Genomic DNA, 21375 nt, shown 5'->3' with positions numbered 1-21375 from the left:
CAGGGAAAGCTGGGACAATGTGCTCACCCTACAAATAGGTGAGGACAACTTCACCCCTCACCTTGACCCCTGAGCTTGCCACCATGGAATGCTGCACCATGGAGGAGACCTGCAGTGTGGCCTGAAAGACAGGTCCCCGGAAGGGCCTCCATTTGGGTGAGCAGTGCAGGCCATTGGGGATCCCCAGGTCTGGTTCTCACTGGTGCTGAGTCCAGTCCTAGCTTGGGTTTCTGCCATCTGATGTCACTTTTAGGGAGAAATCTAGTTCTCAATCTTCAAGTGGCCCTGTTTGGCAGGCAATGCCTGAGGCCCTAAAGGACTGGTTGCTGGATTTCCTCAGACCTCAGGACAAGCTTGACGCTGTTTTAGGGTCTCTCTGCTCCTGCAGGTGGATGCCTGAGAGTTGTGGGGAGCAGTTTGACATGAGCCTTGCTTTCCCTATGTGCAGGCATCAGGGAGCTGGGGCAGATCTGTCCTTCACCCCAGAATTTCCCCTGGCCACTGCCAAGTATCAAAAGGAACCCAAGGACTGTGTCCTCCCAATCTGGCTCACGCCAGCCCAGAGCCAGCCCTCTGGTTGCTGGGTCATGTGGAGGTCCCCTGGGGAAGAATCCCTGGGAAGGTTGGGATAACTGGTGGCAGGTGTGGGGACCCAGGCACTTTAACTTTTCCAAGCTGCAGGGAAGTTCCTTGGGTATTGAACAGGGCCTGGAGGCCCTGGTACTTTGCCAACTGCCAGCCCTCACCAGGGCACAGCACTGGGTGCCCACTGTGCCTTTGGGATGTGGACTGGGTATCTTCCCATTATCCATGGTACACAGAAGTCAAGTAAAGAGCGTGGACAGATAACACGTTCATTTTTAAAGCTGCTATTGTAGTGCACGTTCATTCTCCAGTAGACAGTGAGAGGCGCTCTTGTGACAGAGCTCATCCCATTGCCACAGCAACTGGGAAGGGTCAGAGGCACAGAGATGCCAGAGGGCTTGCCTGAGGTCACACAGCTGGTGAAGTCCATATTCAGAGACAGGTTTATCTGACTGAGAGCGCTTTAACCATTTTTCAGTCAGTTTACTGAAGGCCAGAGACCTTCACAGTACACTGTTGAATTTTAAAAGCAGGTTACCTGCACTAGGTTCCAATGAACCCACTTCTGAGAGAAGTATATGTTAATCTGGAAATTGTTTTTAAAAGTCACTCTGTGTATTTTCTGTTCTCGGTGGTTGTTCCTCCCCACTTCCTGGAGCTCCTGCAGCCTGTGAAAAGGCCTCCTACAGAAGCTGTGTGAGTGGACCACCATGGTGTTGGGCTTTCCAGCCCTGTCCAGCCTTCAGATCACAGCAGCTGGCTGGGAAGTTGCCTTGGAAGAGACTCCAAAACCCCCAAAAGAACCAGTTCCAAACCCCTGACTCAAACTGTGTGAGATGAAACATGTTTATTGTTTTAGATCCATGGGTCTTGGGCTGTTTGTTACACAGCACTAGATAGCTTATACACTTTGACTACATCTCCATGATTGGCTCACTTCAAGAAGGCCCCACCTCCTGTTTCTACCACTTCCCCACAAATTACAATCTGAGGGATGGATTAATCCACTTGATGGTTCCCTCACGATCCCATCACTTCTTAAAAAGCCATCAGCTGGCAACAGTTTTAACATATGAGTTTGGAAATATTTCAAATCCAAACCAGGATACTTAGTAAAGTTCCAGAGCCTCACAGAGTCTGTTACTAAAAACACAGCGAGCTTTGCAGTGGGAAATAAAGGGGAGAACTTAAAAAATGATGCAGAAATGTTACTGGGGTTATGGCAACTTTGTTATGCAGCATCAGAAAGTTTTATAACACAATCCTGCAGTAACGTTGGAAATGTGCCCAGTAAGCTGCATGATTTAGCCAAAGAGGTTTCTTGGTGGAACTGTTAAAGATGTCACCTGGTCACTTCTCCCTTCTTACAGCAAAATGCCAATGAAAAGCAGAACTGCTGCATAAAAAGGACTTGATGTGACAGTTACAATACTCTTTTCCTCTGCAGATGACAAGGTTTTAGGAATAGATACCATGGAAGATCAAATCAAAGACACACTCAGGAGAACATGGCAGGGAAACGTGGCCTACAGACAAAGCAAAGGGTGTATCAAGTCCTTTGTGAGGACATGGAAAGACACAGGGTCCCAGTGGACTATTCGGTCAAAGCCTGGGGCTTCTGGGCAGCTCCTGGGTGCTGTCTCACAGAAATTGCAGTGGAAGCCCACAGGAGAGGTCTTAGCGTGTGTTGTGTTGCTGTAACAAAATACTCGAGGCTGGGTAATGTATGAAGACATTTATTTGGCTCATGATTCTGGTGGCTCGAGGTCCTAGCAGCATGGTGCTGGTGTCAGGCAGGGGCCCCCGGCTGCATCACTCCATGGTGGAGAAGTGGAAAGGGACCCAACTGCATGTAAAAGGGTGATGTGTATGAGGAAGCAGGCAAGGAGGGCAGGGGAAAGGGTTGCTCTTTTCCAACAACCTGCTCTCCCAGGAGCTAATCCACCTCAAAGGATTAACACTAATCCCTTCACAGGGGGAGCTCCTATGCATGATCTAACCACCTTCTGATAGGCTCCACCTCTTAAAGGACCAGCTTTCAGTGTCTGCCCCTTCAGGGACACACTGAAACCCTGTCCTAACTGTAGCAGTAGAGATGGCTCCTGTTAAAGAAGTCTGAGGGCATGGCTGATGGGATGAATGCCAGTGAAAGAAAAGGCAGGATGACTCAGGGAAAGAACTAAGCCCAGGAAAGGTGATTTCTGGGCAAGCTCGGGACTGAATCCTATCAAGGAACTCCTGACACATTTGGGGTGGATTTCAGAACTGCTATGGACCAATGACTCCCGCACTTCCTGGTTTTGCTCTTTTTAAACAGGAAGAAGATCTGTAGCAGGCATCTTGCCTCTGTCCCACCCCAGCAAGTGAAGCATGTGGTGGACAGATGACCTCTTTAGTGCACAAGTGGATCACAAATTTCCCTGAGGAGCTGACCTTAATGAACTCCATCCTATTATCCCTATCTGTGCCTCAGCCAAATTCAGATGACAAAGTTGTAACTGGTGCTGGAGTGGGTGGGATTTGGGGGCTCTCCAGATGGAGTGGGGGCCTCTTAGAAGTGAGGGGGGATGAATATTGGAGGACTAGAGGGCAGACAGTGGTGGACAGTTTCCAGCGTGACCATCAGTAATTCCTGCCTCCTGGTACTCAGGCTCCTGCCTTTCCACACAGGACTAAGCTGACCTGTGTAACCAGTAGGCTACTGCAGAAATAACAGAGTGACCTCTGAGGCTTGCTCATGAACAAGACTGCAGGTTCCACATTGCTTCATGGGTTACTTCCAGAGGGCTTTCAGCAACCTTGGAGAGGTCCGAGGGAAGAACCGAGGCTCCTGCCAACAGTCATGTGGGCACAGGCACCACCTTGAAAGCAGATTCTCCTGCTCGGTCCAGCCTTCTGATGACCACAGCCCCCAGCTGACACCTCGACTGCAACCTTCGGAGAAACCCTGAGCCACAGCCACCTGGCTTGGTGACTCCCAAATTCCTGACCATGGAAACTGTACACTGCACTGGTTTTTATTTATGGTTTGTTTCAGGTGCTAGGTTTTAGGATAATGTATTCTGAAACAACTGGTCACTAACACACACTGTATGTTAACTTTGCATCAAAAGACAAAAACTGTGGAACTCTACTTAATGGCATGCACATTACCATGTTTAGGGAAGACTACAGATGTGTGCAGTTTGCTTTGAAGTGCATCAAAAATAAAATGGGTTAATGAATAAACAGAAGGCCAGGTCTACACACAGATATAAAATCTGTGCAGTAAAACGTTAATAGTAGAATCAGGTGGGAGAATCTCTGTAGAATTCTTTTTTGTATTGCTGTATGTTTCAAAATTTTATACCAAAATTTTGGGGGGAATGGCTGAGTACTCTTTAACTTGAGTGTTGCATACATAGTGCTCATTTGGTGATGAACATGATGTAAATGTAAGGGTTTGGCAGTTTTTGGGTATCACATCGGGGACCTAGCACACTTAGGTAAGCACTCGAATACAGAGCTATGGCCCCAGCCCTGGCTCACTCTTTGGCTTGAATATTCTTGCAGTGCTGATTATTTTAGTGATGGAGGCAGGTAATGAGGTGAAGGGTCTTGAGCAGGACCGGGGAGGACACAGAGGCATGGAGACCCCTGTGGACTTCGAGGGGCCCAGGCCTGGACAGACAGCACAGAGAACAGGCACTGACCCCAGCCGTCATGGTCATGGAGGATGCCCGTGGGTCATGCCCAAGACCTGGGCAATTGGTTCTGCCACTGAGGCTGTTCCAAAGCAGTGACAGACAGGAAGTCCATCCCCAATGCCACGAGGATTTCTGGGGGGATTGTGAGTGCCAATGTATCTGCACATCTGCATCCAGGGCATTTGCATACACACACACACACACACACACACACACACACACACTGGGGCACACACTCAGCACAGGAACTTGGTGCACAGACAAGGCGGCGGAAAAATCCACGGGTAAGGATGACATGGCTGACTTCTATCTGTTTCCTTATTTCTGGTTTATCCTGATTTATTTGTTTATTTTAAAACAATTGACCATGTTCTGTTTTTAGAATCAGAAAAAATGGACAAAAACCAAGGTTCGTCCTCACAGCTCTAAACGCATCCCAGACCCCACCACGGGAAGCCCTGGTACACACCTTGCTTGATGAGGGGGGACTTGCGGTCCATGATGAAGGAGAACATCTTCCCCCTGGCGCTCATGGGCCGCTGATGGGAGGCAGGCGGGACCATGGTGGGCCTGGGGAATCCCTGGGACCAACTCCGATGCATAGGCGTTGGCTGGATGCCCTGGCAGAAGGGAAAATGCGGAGGCGAAGGCGGCATGTTCGGCTGCTGGGCAGTCCAGGCGGTCTGTGGCCTTGGCCAGGGTGCTGGGCCCCTCACCCAAGGGTACGAGACCTGCAGAGGCAGACCGGGGGTCAGGAAGGTTTGCTCCTCTCAGGGACCAAGAGCTTTTCTTCCACCTCGCTCACCACTGGTCTCCCCGTGTCTGGGATGGGCAGCTGGCACCTGAGGAGTGGGTGCTCAGATAGCGGCTGACGCTAAGGGGCACCCAGCCCCTGAGACTCACACCCAGCTCTCTGAGACTACAGGGGTTCCCTTCCCACTCACGCTTCAGCTCCTCCGCCATCCCCAAATCTGAAAGCTCTGGGGCTCAGTGACTCTGAGCATCTCAGCAGCCTTCATCTGCACATTGGCAAAGCTGGCCCCAGAGGTGCCCCATCAGTGCCTGTCCGGGGGACCGTCACACACGTGACCTCGGGGAAGCTGTGAGTGGGATCTGTCCAAACAAGGGGAGGCCAGTGCGGGGCGCTGCTGATGCCTGGCTTTGTCTTAAGGCCCTCGAGTCTGTCTTTTGCATGAATGATGACTCTGGCAGAGAGCTACCGCTTACCCCCCGGGGCTCCTTGAGTTCTTCCTGTGTCACCAGCGAGGCTGGGGGGTGAGGGAGTCTACCCAGCTCAGGCAGCGGTGCAGGCGACACGGGCTCCAGGTCTGAAGGCCTCTTCTTTCATCTTCTCTTCCCTCCCTCCCTCCTTTCCTTGGTCTCTGGTTCCCGCCTCCCTCTCCCCCGCCTGCTTGTGATCTCTCTGTGTCTGCCTCTCTGGACTCTCCTCCTCCTCCCCTCACTCCTAATTTGCTCAGGAGAAGCTAAGCTCAAAGCTACATGGGCACGCGTTTCCCCAGCGCTTCATTTCCCCTTCTGCAGATCTGCAAGAACGTGATGAGCTCAGTCACGTAATGGGCAACAGACACTCCCCGGCCAAGTGCTCTAGCAGACGGCACATCCTGAAGCCCCAGCTAGGCTTTCCCCAGCGAAAGGTTCCCCACTTGCTCAGGAGCCTGGCCCTAAGCTGAAGCCGGTGTCCCAAAGACTCTTGAAATTGGGGAATTCAAGCATTCATAGTGCCAGCCGCCCACTTTAAGTCTGCTTCATGCTGGGACCTGGCAGTGCTCTGCACACCGTCACCCTGCACAGCCTCCCACCTCCCTCCCTGCCTTCCAGAGCTCAGGTGTCCGGTTCCTGGCTGTGCTGCCTTCTCCACCCCTCCTGCCCCTTCCAGAGCTGACTTGCATCATTCCAGGGGTTTAATAGATACTTAGGGATACAGTGGATGGAAGGTGATGGTATAAATCCAAATGCATTCTACCCCAGCCTTCAGAGCACAAATCTAGACATTTCCAGATTAGTTGTGGTGGATAAATCCACCCTTGTGCTGGGGTGCTGTGCGGGTGGGGAACATGTTTCAGAGCTGAATGGGCTTCACAGTCAATGAACTGCAAGGCAGTAAGGAGTGTCTGTGCCTCAGGCCTCTGGGGCTCCACTTGCTACTGGACAGGCAGATTCTGGGCAACATCCCTTCCCTGCCCTCAGCCCACTATTGTGGGTGGGGTTCAGCAATCGGCCAATTGCATGCTCCGGTCATGGGGATTGGTTGAGGGATGCAGTTGCTGGTCCAATCAGAGCCAAGCAGGTTCAGGAGGACCAGGCAGGACAGCAGGAGCCCCTGCTATGCTGACCTGGAACTTTGAGAAGGTATCAGCCAGAGGAGAGAGAGAAGCTGACTTTTTTTTTTAAATTGTAAGACATGAGACATCAAAGTTACCATTTTAAACATTTTTCAGCATACAGTTCAGTATTGTTAATATATTCACTGCTGTGAAATATATCTTCAGAACTCATTCGCTTTGCAAAAATGAAACTATTGTCTTTCAGCTCCCTCCACCCTCTAAGCCCCTGATTTTGCCAATTTGCTAGTTTTGTTTTGTTTCCTGTTTCCTTCAGATGGAAATCATGAACTGGCAAAGCACAACTTTGCTACCAGTCCTGGTGCCACCAGACAAGGCTGGATGATGCCGGATGCCAACAGTTGACCCCACCTCTGCTGCTTTGGGCAGCACGGGGCAAGCCTGCCAGGGGCCAGTATCGTAGCTGATCAGCACTGGTTGCTGGTCTCTGAAATGCTTCAGAGGCATCAGTCTTTAGTGTTAATTATTCTTTCTTTCAAAGAGACCACTCTGTCCAGACTACTCAGGCTAAGGATCCTGGGTAGGTCCATGCCCACATTACCTGAGAAATACATCATGAACAGATTTACAGGACCACTGGAGCAAGTCTGTATTTTAATAGCACCGCAGAAGTAGGGGCGGTCAGTACAGACAGAGTCCACCAACACCAGCCCAACAGTGTGAGAGTTGGTTATATAGCAGCTTCAGTCTGTGAATGGTCCAGTGCAGGCCTGTGATTGGTTCCAGTTCGGGCATGCTGATTGCTCTAAGTGCAGATCTGTGATTGGTTCAAGAGGGTGTGGGGCAGCTGTCTTGGAGGAGATTCAGAGAGGGGGCGGGGCCACGTGCATTGTGTGATTGACAGCGGTTGCATCTTCAAGACAAAATGGTGCAGCTGGAACTGGTGAGTATTCAGGAGGGTTAGCTATGTCCCTCGGGGGCTGCAGAGGTTGGATTTATTAATGATGGGCCCAGATCTTAGCTGTGTTAGGGCGGTTCCTCGGCTGCTTCTGCACTGTCTGCAGTGGAGGATGTGGGAGGGGCCCAGTGGCTAACAGCTGAGCACAACCCTGCTGGATCCATCTGGAGGAGGTGGCCGCTAAATAACCAGGGAGGACACCAAGGCGAGCTGTCCCAGTCCACGCTGGAGGAGGGAAATGAGGCAGAAGAGCATGACAGCTTTTGGCGCTAGCTGTCACAGCACAGAGAGTGTCAGATGCCCTCGGCTGATTCACTGGTAACCACCTTCCTGCTCTGTGAATTGGACTCCTCTAGGCAGCTCCTATTAGAGGAATCAGATGACATCTGTCTTCTTGTGACGTGCTCATTTCTCTTAACATGATGTGCTTGAGGGCCATCCATGATGAAGTACGTGTCCACCAAATCTCTCTCTCTCTCTCTCTCTCTCTCTCTCTCTCTCTCTAACACATTCACAGTGGAATCCTAATTCATAGTGTGGCTTTTGGGTGACTCTGAGCCATCAGTGGTACTTGCCTGACTGTCTCTTTGGCCACCTGGGTCTGTCCCATTGGGTGGTACAAGCCGTCTAATGGGAAAGCCATGCATGGACTGGTTCAAGAGTGGTTCAAGCTAAAGGGACCTGATGAGGCTGAAAACTCTCCATGGAATGGCTGGACCGTTTCCTCTACCCATTCATCTGGGGCTGAACACTTGAGTTCATGCCGCCCTGGATTCCTGGGAGGAGAGGTGTGCAAGGAGAGAAACTGGGTGTGAACCCTGAGCGGGTCTGACCCTGGGAGGCAGGTTAGAGCAGTCCTGAGCACAGCCCACACAGAGTTCAATGGCAGGCTGTCTGAACGGGGAAGGGTATGAGGTATAACACAGTAAAGACAGCTGTTGGCTCTTTGGGTTCAAAAATAAAGGTCCCCACCAATGGTTGTTGATTTAGGGTGCCTTTAGTTGTAGGGGTGTTATGGATTAAAAACTGACATTCAACTTAAATATCAACTGGGCTGAATCAGCGTGGTGCTGAGTGTAGATGGCCCATCTGAGGATTATTTGCTAGACTAAAAAGGCGACTTAAAGTAGTATTGTGGATTCTCCTGAGTGTTGTTGTTTGGAGCTGTTAGCTCTTTTGGAGCTGTTGGTTCTCCTGAGGAGCTTGTCATGCAGGCTTCTCTGATGTGAACTTGGCTGTTCTCATTGTCAGAGCAGCTCAGAACCTCATTGTTGCTGAGGATGGTGGTGGTACTTTTGGGGCATCCTGGTCCTTGGTTTGAGCAATGCTTCTTGGCTGCAGTGCAGAACCCTCAACCTACTGGCACAGACCCTTCACCCCACTGGCATAGATTTTCTAGCCTCCACTGCTGGCCTTTGGGTCTTCCCAGTGCAGATCCATGAAATAGACTTGCATAGGTCATTGTTGTGGGCTCTGGGCCTCCAGCTGGACTTATGGGAGACATTTTCATGGGCTCTAGGTCTTCAGCTGAGTTCATGCAGGACATTTCTGTCAGGTCTAGGCCCTCAGCTGGGATTTTTAGGTCTTTAGTGTGTAGACAGATTTCCTGCACTTTCTTTGTGTTTGACTCCTTGGGTGACCATTACAAATAATACTGTCAATTATGTGTCCTGTATTGTCTAGTTCTCCTCGCAAACTCTAACTGCAACGAAGGTTAAAGTGGAAGTTCCTCTCTTCGGCAGCCCTGATCTATGGTAAGGGAGGTCAAGGTCTCAGACATCGCTGCTGGTAATGACAAGGAGACCAGCAGGTAGAAACGACCCGGGGAAAAGGCCACTGGCTGTGCTCACACTGGAATGTATGCAGGGCCTGACCACCATCGGGGGTGTCAAGAAGCCCAGCTTGAAGGATTTTAGTTTAAAAATAACGTGCCAATGCAGTTTTTGAGGCAGCATGTGCCTGTCCTGACGCCTTCCACACGGTCCCCACCCAGTGCCCCACAAGGTCCCTACCCAGGCCACTGGAACCTCCTGGGCCACTCTGGCTGCCTAATTTCTGCCGGCTTGAACAAACACCAGTCAATGATTTACTCAAGAAATCACAACTGTTATGCCCTCTTTTTCTTTTTCTCAATCTCCACTCCATTATATACTTTTTTATTGTTATCCATTTAATTAAAGGGAAAAATATAGCAGGATATAATATAGTAACCCACTTTGACTTTCTATTTTCTCGATTTGAAGCCCTGTATTACTCTCACCATCTTGTTTTTGACTGAGGTTCCTCTATTCTGTTTTGCTGAATAGTATCAGGTTCGAAAGTTTAGGCATCAGCTGAGAAGATAATGAGATTCATTATAACGCCCATTCTCGTTGACTTCTATCTACTTTTGAAGACCTACAATATCTCCAATGTTTTGGTTTTGTCGGTTTTATCCTTTATGGTTTTGTTCAATAGTATTACAACTAATGATATAGGCAATTCTATTAGAAATAGCGGGAGGCATTAGGGTAACCATTGTTGATCACCTTGTATTATGTTTTTATATTATCTATTATATCCACCCTTTTGACTTGACCGATTCTGTTCTGTTATGTCACATTTGGTTTTACTCTCTTCCAAAAAAGCAATAAGAACAGTGGGAGCAATGAAACCCAAAATGTGTAATAGTCACTGTACAAAAGAGAGGAAAAGAAAATGCTCTAAACTATATAACTGCATGTATATTTAAATGTATAAGACAGAAAATGATATCACAGAGTTCTAATGGATCATTGAACAGAACTGTTTGCAGTATCATTGCTGGAATGTCCACTCTACAAACTTTAATTCTGTGACTTGAACAATTATTTCTAAGATGGCAATATGTAATCTATTAACTAGTGATTTCCTACTGCGCATTTTTTTCTTCTGTAAATCTGTATAACTTGTACCCTTCACTGTTTTTTTTTTTTTCTTTTCTTTTCTCCTTAAATAAAAATTAAAAAAAAAAAAAAAAAAAAAAAAAAAAAAAAAAAAAAAAAGAAATCACAACCCGCTTTTCCCAGCTGGCTGCCGGCTCTTGCTTCGGGTTATCACCCCAGCTATTTTGCTAGACTTTTTGTCTCTCCCTGCCCTCCTTCCCCCTGAGTTTGCTGATGCGGCCTGCGTGCTGGAGATGCTGAGGACCCGGAGCTGCTGTGTCTCCTTCCAGCTCTCGTCTCTCTCTGTTCCTTTACAGCTGGAAACTGGCCACGGTGGCAGCATTTACACCTTGACTTTTTGTTTTGTTGATCGTCTGTACATAAGAAGGGTCTGGGGAGATATTAGGGACCCAAGTCGAAGGTTGTACCTGTGCCAATCGCATCATGGTCAGCACAAACAATGGAAGTGACACTCTTCTGCCAAGAAGTCTCTCGGGTCATCGGTCATCAATGGATACGTGAGGTCCCCCCGCTTCTTATTTCGCTTTTGTTTTACACATGAAGCTGAGCAAAGCATCCACTGCTGTTCAGGCTGGAAGCTCACGTGCCTTCTTTGTTACCGCCTCATGCCTCCTGCCTTAAGGATCCAAGTGCTCAGCAAAAACCCATGAAAGCCGTCGGAGAGGGGCAAAGGCTGCATGGGATTTGGAGAGGGTGGTGTATTTTATTGATTGCAGAGTGTGTGTCACACACATTTCTGTCAATAAGCTTTATCCGTGTCTGCTTTACTTTTTCAAAGGGTGCAGCGCCCAGCACCATGCCTGGCACACACTGCAGGTGTTCACCGGCAGAACCAGGATAAAGATGCACAGATGGCATACATGACAAGCTGATTTTGGCACTGGGCCAGGGAAAATATACCAGAAGCCCTGAGAGCAACAAATGAAAAAGTGTTAAAAACAAAACAAAACAAAACATACAATGGTGGAGGCCTTGTCAGATGGAATACGCACTCCTGAATAACCACTTTGGAAGTGCCCAGTTGTTAAGGCTGCAATAATTTCAGCAGCAAAATAAATGACAGAGAGGTAGATTAAAACCCAAAGTATACAACAAATATACACGAATGCATGCTGACATAAATCTACTTTTGAGTACATGAAAGCCTGTGGGAGAAGGCGCGATCTTCCTTACAGGAGAATTTAGCACATCTGAGGCTATGCCCTCCAGAAATGGACCCCTTCCCCCCAGGCTGCTTCCAAAAAGGAAAGTTTGGAGAGGGAAAGACAGTAACTTTAGGATGGAGAACCCTGGCAAACGGCACTCTAGCTAGCAACGAAGGGAACCAATTCTGGGAGAGTCAAAGGGATTCTCGGCGCTGCCTCGCACCTGATGGGACGGTGAGGGCACCTCATGATTGTCATGTGCTTTCTGGAAGCTGTCACCCCAGTCTGGTCAGGGAGAACCATCAGCCAGACCCAGGCTGGGGGACATTTTCCAGGACCCCTGGCCCGTACACCTTAGGAATGTCAAGGTCGTGAGAATCAAGGACAGATCGAGAGACTGTCACAGAGCAAGGAGACAAGGACGGAATGTCCGAGGGCAGAGTGGGCCCTGGGTGGGGTGTGCATACTGAAGCTAGTGTGTTATAGTGTGCAAGGCTGATTTCAGGTGTGCGTGCGTGTGTGCATGTGCGCTGGGAAGTATTCTGTGGTCACACGGATGGAAATTTGGGGAAAGAGTGCTATCATTACAAACTTTCTGTGAATCCACAATTATGCAAAAATAAAAAAGGTGTTATGCCAAAAAAGGAGGTGCCAGAATGAAATAGCACAAAATCCGTGCTGTAACTAGAGATGCAGCTTTTTCATGGGGGTCCCTTGGGGTTCACTTGCAGCCCTATTTTCTCTGATTCACTCCATGTTGCCTGTATAATTGCACATAACTGAGAGGGCACAGAAGGGAGAAAGTCGCGGTGGGAAGGGGACACCGCGGCCCTGGCACAGGGTAGACTGTAAATGCAGACGTCACAGTTAGCAGCCAGCAGAGGGCGCTATTTGTTGTGCCACCAACCAGCTTCCCTCATCCTGATTTCTCCTAGGGCATCTCCACAATGGGGTAATAATTCTAAATCCAGCCTGAAAAGGATAAATTATGTCAGCATTTTCAGTTTAGGAAGGCAAGAAAATATAGTGCTTAATCCAGAAGTGCCGAATTATATGTATTTTTAAGTTCTGGAGCTTAAAGAAGTAGGCTCCTTTGATGGGCTTCAGAAAAAGCCATTACCTTGGGCTCTGGCCGTGGGGGTTTAAAGACCTTCCAGTGCACCTGGCCCATTTCAGCTCCCTTCCTTTATAAATCCTGAAGCTGAAGGATTTTTTTCCCTTGAGTTCTAACATGCTTGCTAGTCAGCCCGCTAAATAAAAAAGAGAACCTATTGAGAAAAATCTCTAGGTTTTTGCAAATGGTATTTTCTTCCAAAGCCCTTGGCTACTCCCCCCATGAGTTTTATGTAAAGGTCCCAAGAAGTGGGAGACTCCACTTTTCTAGAGATGGTTGACTAAGCCCCAATTCTGGGTGGAGGACCAGCCACGCCTCTTCCTGTGAGGCTGCTGGGACTTTTCCAGTGCAGATGTGGACGCGCCATCCTTTCCATCTCGGCCCCAAGCCCCATCCTGATCCTTGAGGAAGCTCAGTTGGGCATAGGCATGGTTCTTATTGCCATTAACTTTCCCCCCTTACATTACACCCACTTTCCCATCTTCTGGGTGGGCACCTCAAATTTTCTATGGGAGGACATCCTTCCTTCCCACAATCCCAAGCCCCTGTAACTGTGCCTAGGCTGATCCCCTTGACCCCGGGGGAAGGGCTGACTAGTCCTGGCCAATCAGCATGTTCCATGCCTCTGGCCCTGTGATTGGCTCATCGATAGGCACATGGCCCAAGCCACATCAATGGAGGAACTTGTTTTTCTTTTTTCTAGAGCTTCCAAGAATAGAGGGGCTGGGGCTGCTGGTGGACATCTATCTGTGTGTAGATGATCTGAATATCTGCCTGAGTTGGTGAAGCTAACAGTGATGAAAGAGACCGATTCCTGACCTTCATTTGGAGCACCTCTCTCCAGCCAGGCCTGAAGCCGACCACTCTGACTTTTCAGGGTTTTTTGTTTTGTTTTGCCTCAACTAGTTTGAGTTGAGGTTCTTATACTTGCTAACAAAATTTCCTGGACAATATGTTTACTGAAACATTAGCACAAGCGGCATTGTTATGTACTCAGAATGAAAGGTTTACAGGCCCTGACAGGCCCAAATAAAACACGTCAGGCTGTAATCACGCAGTGAATTTTCCTTTAACTTATAAAAGTAAAGCAGTGACCCAGAGAAGACATGATTCAAGGCCCAGGTACTGATTATCAACCGATGGTAAAACATTAAACAGAGAAACTCAGCAGAAACAACAGTTCTGTATCTATAGTTGATTTCAGATTATAAAACCCTACATTTCTGCTTCAAAAGTCATGCCAGGGAAAACATTCCACAGCTTTAAAAGAAAACTTCCCAAGCAAAGAACCAGGTAAAACTTACAATATATGCCTGCTGCATATATCATACACAGACACACAGTATATTTATCAGGTGTGTCAGTGTAATTCTATTATTGTATATAATTCTATTACATACAGGTGTGGGATAGATGCATATGAATATTTACAGTGACATATTTCCAAGCTTTGTTTTAGAAAATGACAAGATCGCTCAGAGTCCATTTGCCCATTAACTAAGTTAACCGTTAATCAGGACAGTTCCTGACAGACATGGCAGCTCGGAATGCCTCAGTCTTTCTGCTCTCCTTGGTCCTAATGGACTGAATGGACTAAGAGGAGGACAGCAGAGAGTGGTGAACTTCTGTGGGAGGGCTGAGAGCAGCTTTCCTTGTGTCCTGCGGGATCTCTGCCTGTCCGTGCATCAGGCAACACTGAGATGAACGGGCACGGCTGTGTCCCAATAAAACTTTATTTATAAAGACAAAGAATGACCTAGACTTGGTCTGCAGGCTGCGGGCTGCAGTGGGCCCAGCTCTGGTCCCTGCAGCCTGTGGGGATCCTGAGGACCGCTCCTCTGGAGAGCATTTGCAGAGCTGCCTGCAGGTCCCCATCCCTAGGATTCTGGCGATCGCTTTGCCCCAGGAAGCACTGCAGGCCTGAAGGTCGGCCACGCAGTGCTGTGAGGCCCATGCGCCATCTTCCTGGCACGTGGGGGACGGGTGTCACTTTTCTGTTTGCCATGAACCAGCAGGGACTGCACTGAGTTTTACAATAACAGGCTATCGCTGCCGCACTGCATCACTGAAAGATCCAAGTTCTGAGGGCTCGTATACTTACTCAGGAGCACCGGCGTAAACTGTGGCGGCACAAGGGACCAGTTGTCCCTAACCACCCCCACACTGCCTCCCACACACACGCTCCTTGTGACCAAGATTTCGTAGGCAAATTTTATATTACATTTAATTAAACTGAGACCATATTTAGGCTGTGATCCCCACACCTTTCTTTTTTAAAAAAATGTTTTTTTGTCTTTTTCTTTTTTATTGGTACCGGGGATCGAACTCACGACCGCCTGCTTGCAAGACAGGTGCTTATGCTGCTGAGCTAAATCCCCAGCCCCAATCCCCACACTTTTCTGACCTGGGTATAATACTAGGTCTCCCGTGCTGAGCAAGTGCATATGGGACGGAGTTTTTCCTAGTGACGTGTACCATGGAGGAGACTCAGACATGCACAGAAACTACCGCTTGCAGAGCTGGCAAGCAGCAGAGCACTGCTCTCCTAGAAAGGAGGCATCTATTCTATTTTGCAACACACAGCCCACTTGCTACCCCTTCTCCTGCAGCTACATCCAGGGCTAGGCCTTGGAAGCTGCTGCATAAACCTCAAGGAAGTGCCCAGAAGAGGGCCCCAGGACTCTCTCCTCCCCAGGAATGCCCAGGATAGCCCTCAGCGCTTCCCTCATCTTGTCACTGCTGTGATGCTGCAGGGTGACCCCTTGGGATGGGCTCCACCGTTTAGCTGCAAGGGAGGGGACACTGCATGGCATCTCGTGTCTCCTGACCACAGTGGCCCGGGCTCACCTGAGGTGGGTTTTCGACGACCAGCTCATAGGTCAGCCCAGCAGACCCGAACCTCAGGATGTCCCCAGGAAACAGCTTCACAGCCACATTCTGAATGTGGCATTCGTTGACAAACGTGCCGTTGCGGGAATTGAAGTCCTGGAGAATAAAGCTGCCCTCGGCCTCATTGTACTCAATAAGCGCGTGGTGGTTGTCGATGTCTGCAGACTGAAGTAGAAAAGGCCAGTCACGACCGAGAGAACAAGTCACACGACCCTGATACTCACGAGTGCTTCCTGGGTGCAAAGCCTGACCTGTGTAACTTCGCTAGGTCATCCTGCAATCCTTGTTTTAAAAGGAGGACTCTGAGGATCCAAAAGGCAAAGAGATTTGCCCGAGGGCACACCTAGTGCATGATTTTTAGTTTTTGTTCTGTTTCGTTTCAGTTTGGTTTTGGGGGTAGGTCTCACTACGTAGTTCAGGCTGGCCTTAAACTCACTGTGTAGCCCAAACTGAACCTGAACTCAAGGTGATCCTGCCTCGGCCTTCTTAGTAGATGGCACCACCATGCCCAGCTGAGCGTGTCTACGCTTGACAGTGGGTACTAGGAGCTCCTCTGTGATTTTTCTTTAAAAGGAAGACAGAGCAATGTTCAGCCTTGAGGAGGCCACAGCCCTTTCCCCTGGACACAGGGCCCTGAGGGATGGAAGGACATGCCTTGACTGCTGGTTGCAAGTCACCCTGAAGTAATTTTTCTTTTTGAGATGAGGTCTCACTTTTTACCCAGGCCAACCTTGAATTACTGGGGTTAAGCAAATTCTCCTGCCTCAGACTCCTGAGTCGCTTGGACTACAGATGTGTATATACCACTGCCCCTGGCCAAGACCTTTGCCTCGTAAGGGCACAGCCTGCAATATATCCACAGCAGCAAGAGACTTTGTAATTGTTTTCTATCTTCCTGGCATGTTCTATTTAGGTTTCATAAAAAGGTAGTCATTTAGAAATCTAAAATCCCTTGGTATATTAATACACAATAGCTTTATTAATCACAGAATATATATGAGAGTAGCAATGTAATTAAACATTACATGCCAGAAAATTTTCTAACTGATTTATTGCATTTTTTTCATTCCATGCTCACAACAATCCAGAGAGAATTCGTTTTGTAAATGGGGAAACCTAGGTATACAGAATGATGGCTTTCTGTGACGTCATTAGCTTGACAACCCTTGCTTGTGCCCAGGTGTCCCCAGTTAAAATATCTGTGCTCCCACCCACTTTGCAGCTTCCATTGAGCATGCTGGCCCTCCCAAGAAGAAACCACCAAAGAAAGCTGAATTGTTTAACTGCAGGCAAAGCAGGCTTCAGAACAAGAAGAGCTTTTGAGGACACAGAGAGGCAAAATGATAAAAAGGCCAGTTCTCCAAAACAGACATAAGAAGATCTAATGTATATGCACCTAACAATAGAGTGCCAAAATACATAAGACAAACCCAATGGAACAAGGACTAGAACTGGAGGTCCACTCATATCTCAGACATTAGCATTCCTCAGTCAGTAATGGAAACTAATATGGGCAGAAACTAATATGGGCACAGAGGATTGTGCAGCATCACTGATAAACATCTGCAAATGACGTTTATAGAATATCCAATCCAACAATAACAAAACGCACATTCTTCTCAAGCACACATGGTACAGCGCTCCCCAAGATAAACCACACTCTGGGCCATAAAACACACTGCAACAAGTTTAAAAGAACAGAAATCCTGCCAACTCTGCTCTGAGACCACAATGGAATTAAACTAGAATTTAGTCACAGCAAAGTCTCTGAAAAATCCTAAGATACCTGAACACGAAACAACACACTTTCAAATAAAACACGGGTCAAAGGAGTCTCAAGAGAAGTTAAAAATAATCATAACAAGTGACAATAAAAAATAACGTCAAAATTTATAGGATGCACTGAAAGTCATTCTTAAAAGGAAATGTGCAGCGTTGAATCCATAGATAACAACAACAACGAAAAGATCTAAAATAAGCTTTCACCTTAGAAAACTAGATAAAGAAAAGCAAAATAAGCCTAACAAGCAGAGGAACAGAAGTAAAAATTGGAGCCAAACTGAAAGGCATAAAAACAGAAAAAATTATTACCCAGTCAAATGGTTCTAGTTAGATCATGAATGTTCCTCGGAAGCCCCTGTGTTAAGGTTGCCAGCCTGACGCACTATTGGCTGGTGGGGCCAGTAGGAAGCTGGGGACGTGGTCTTGCAGGGAACATTGGGACCCCAGGCCTCCCTCCATCTCTGTTTTTTTTTTTTTTTTTTTTTTTTTTGTCTTTTTCCTTTTTACCGGTACCAGGGATCGAACTCACGACTGCCTGCTTGCAAGGCAGGTGCTTATGCCACTGAACTAAATCCCCAGCCCCTCTCCATCTCTGTTTATCCTGTTTGCTCACCATGAAGTAAGCAGCTTCCTCCATCATATACTCTAGATCGCAAGTCCTGTGTCACACAGCCCCCAGGGCACGAGGCCAGATGATACAGGAAACCTCTGAAGCCATGAGCCGAAAATAAACCTTTCCTCTTTAAACTGATTGTCTTAGGTACTTTGTCACAATCACTGAAAGCTGACTAACACAGAAATCAAAAAGAGATACTTTGGGAGGATCAATAAAGTTAATGTCTAGCAGGATAAGCAGGAAAAAAGAGAGAAGACACAAATAATTACAAGTAGGCAGGAAAGAGGCCATCACCATTGATCTCATGGACATTAAAGGGATCATGAGAGAAGGTTGTGTACACTTTCTGCCCACAGATTTGATAAATTAGATGAAGCAGTCCAACTCCCTAAAAGACATAATCCACCAAAACTCATAAGGAGAGACAGGTGGTCCAAGTGGACCCGTGTCTATTAAAGAATGTGAATCCATAATTAACAACCTTCTCAAACAGAAGGCACCAACCTCAGATGGATTTACGGGTGAAGTCTATCAAGCATTTAAGGGAGGATGATATCAGCACTCTACAACCTCTTCTAGAATACTTACTCTCTAATTCATTTGATGAGACGAACATCACCATAGTATCCAAAGCTAGGGAAAAATGAAAACTAGAAACCAACCATCTCTCATGAATACAGAGGCAGATCTTCAACAAAATATTAGCAAAATGAATCCAATTCTTTTTGGTGTACAAAAAGAACTGATTTAATATGTTTTGGTTACTTCCTCATTACTAGGACAAAGTATCTGACAGCCCCAAATTAAAGGAGAAGAGCTTACAGAGGTTCAGCCCATAGTTGGCAGGCTCGAAGGCAGGCTAGCATGGCAGAGGGGCATGGCAAGCAGAACCAGTCCACGGCAGGGCAAACAGCAAGTACCAGCCTCCCTTCTGCCTTCTTGTTATTCCATCAGGGCTACAACCTTATTGCTTGGTGCCGCCCACACCCAGGGTGGGTTTTCCCAAAATCCACACCCAGTTATCACGCCCATAGCCCGCGACCACACACCCATGATCCCCCCATTCCCAAAAGCCCCACCTATGAGTGTGTGAGGCCGTGACAGGACATCCGACTGGGACAGAGTGTGGTACCTACCACATAGCCCCAGCCCAGGGCATTCCCCAAATTCAAAATCCCAAGGACAGTTGCTATTGAATGTGTATTGCTTTTGCACCATCATGAAATAAAAAATAAAACCATCCAGAGCTGCAAGCCATCGGTACAAAACAAACAAATGTGAACTGTGGATTGCAGTTAGTAATAATATCTTCATATTGATTCACCGGTTGTATCAAATGTACCACAGATGTTAATAACAGGCACACTCTGTGGGGGTACAAGGTGCGGGGGGAAGGTGGGATGCGTGAGAACTTGCTTTCACTTCCTCTATTTTCTGTAAACCCAAAGATTTTTACAAAATAACTTCTACTTTTAAAAACTTACCTCTTTGGGAAATGCTACCCATATCATCTCCAGCCCGATTCCCCCCCTATTTCTATTGGTCACATTTTTTTTGTGCCCTGAGAATCCCTGGTAACCCAATAAAGAGAAGTATCCTGTGTGGTGCATTTTGGTTTTCTCTTCCCCGGCCCCATTTCTTTCGGATTCTCAAAAGCTGCCGAGTAACAAGGAAGATACCAGAGAAAGTAGGAAGGTTCGGATGAGTCCGCCAAACAGAAGCAGCCTCTGCATGTATTAGGCCGAGAGCCAGTGTCCAGGGCCCGCCAGGCGCTGCGTCCCCTTGCGATCCCCACAGTTACACAAGCGAAATCTGTGGGAGCTGGGGTGCTCCTACCGGAGCGTAAGCCTGCCCGCCAAGCTGCCCAGGACCTGGAAAACCCTTGCTCTGCTTCAATTCTTTTTCTTTTTAATTTTTTTTTTATTTTGAAAGTAGTAAAATACAACAGAACAAGACCGAATAAAGCCAACTGAGACCGTGTAGTGAGATTGGTACCGAACTTCCCAGCAGGTTACCGGGGTAACAGTAATAGGCATCACAGTATATCTCGTTATCTTCACAATAGTTGTTCTTTCAATCATGTATGTCAAAATAAAATGAAATACAGAACATTATAGAACTTATCAAAACAGAATATTGAATAGAGCTGTACCATTCATCAGAATAGAGCAAAACAGCAATAAAAATATTTGCCTTCAAAGAGATGGTAGAAGGAAGTCCCCCTTATTTGCTATGGTCAACCTCCCAGGAGATGCTCAGATTTCTGGTTCCCACTTGCTAATGGGGGACAGGGGAAGGAGGGAAGGGGAAGTGGGATGTTTGACTCTAGGCCGTGCACCAGTAAGCTCACTATTGCTTAGCAGGGAGGCAGGCTGCTTGCTTGGCTTCCCAGCGTCCTAAGTTCCAACATGGCGCGGATCTCAGGAGACACTGGTGTTTCTCCCCCTGGAGGGGCCGAAGTCTGCCACACCGCCGCTTACCAGGGAGGGGAGCTGCTTACTTCCTGTTTCAATTCTTATTAGCAGCTGAGATACTTTGGAAGCTTCCTGTGCACAGCGCCCTGCCAGAGCTCTCTGCTTGCGCCCTCACTGAACCTGCACAGCCCTTTACAGCAGCTTCTGTTATCTTTATCTGACAGATGAAGAAGTTGAGACTTAAGAGGGGAAGGGAGAGGCCAGCATCACCCTGAGGTCAAAACCAGAGACTTTCCAAGAAGACCACCTTCACCCCACAGACGGTCTTGCTGTGCTGCCCAGACTGATCTGAGACGCCTAGGATCAAATGGGTTTCCTTTTCTTCTCTTCCCTCTCCTCCCCTCCCCTCCACTTTCTTCTCCTTCCTCTTCCTCCTCCCTCCCTTCCTTCTCCTCTTTCTACTCCTTTTTCCCTGTCTCCTCCATCTCCCCTTCTCTCTGCTTCTCCTCCTCCTCCACTTCTAGTGCAGAGGATTAAACTCAGGGACTCACACGTGCCCAGCAAGCACTCAACTGAAATGTGTCCACAGCCCTTTGTTAATTTTTAATTTTGAGGCAGGGTCTCACTAAGTTGTCCAGGCTGCTCTCAAACTTGTGATCCTCTTGCCTCAGCCTCCTAAGTAGTGTGAATTATACACGAAGTGGATCGCTGTGTCTGGCTCAGGCGATCTTGCTTTAGGATCCTGAGCATTTTGGATTGCAAGTATATGCTGCCACGCACAGTTTATGGATACAAAAATCTTTAACACAATATTAGCAAATAGAACTCAACAGCTCATTAGAAATGTTTCATGCCATGACTAAGCAGCATCTATTGCTGACATGCAAGGATGGTTCAACATAGAAAAATCAATCCATGTAATCCACCACATCCACAGAATGAGAGAAAACCCCATATGT

General features: G+C 47.7%; 1 protein-coding gene across 4 annotated transcripts in view; it reads right to left on the bottom strand.

The window, feature by feature from the left end:
- Positions 1-21375, bottom strand: part of Fhad1 (forkhead associated phosphopeptide binding domain 1) — a 124665-nt gene that overhangs the window by 89709 nt on the left and 13581 nt on the right. For all 4 annotated transcript variants that reach the window (XM_063235551.1, XM_063235553.1, XM_063235552.1 and 1 more), the window contains exons 3-4: positions 15563-15769; positions 4741-5002 (exon numbers count right to left, since the gene is read on the bottom strand). In XM_063235551.1, the coding sequence (XP_063091621.1) occupies positions 4741-5002; positions 15563-15769 (469 nt within the window). The remainder of the gene's footprint in view (positions 1-4740; positions 5003-15562; positions 15770-21375) is intronic.

This window comes from Cavia porcellus, unplaced genomic scaffold (genome assembly GCF_034190915.1).
Source record: "Cavia porcellus strain 051 isolate PalLab524CR breed Dunkin Hartley unplaced genomic scaffold, mCavPor4.1 scaffold_25, whole genome shotgun sequence".
Taxonomy (NCBI): domain Eukaryota; kingdom Metazoa; phylum Chordata; class Mammalia; order Rodentia; family Caviidae; genus Cavia; species Cavia porcellus.
The sequence above is the reverse complement of the archived record's forward strand: the minus strand, read 5'-3'. Positions and strand labels throughout refer to the sequence as shown.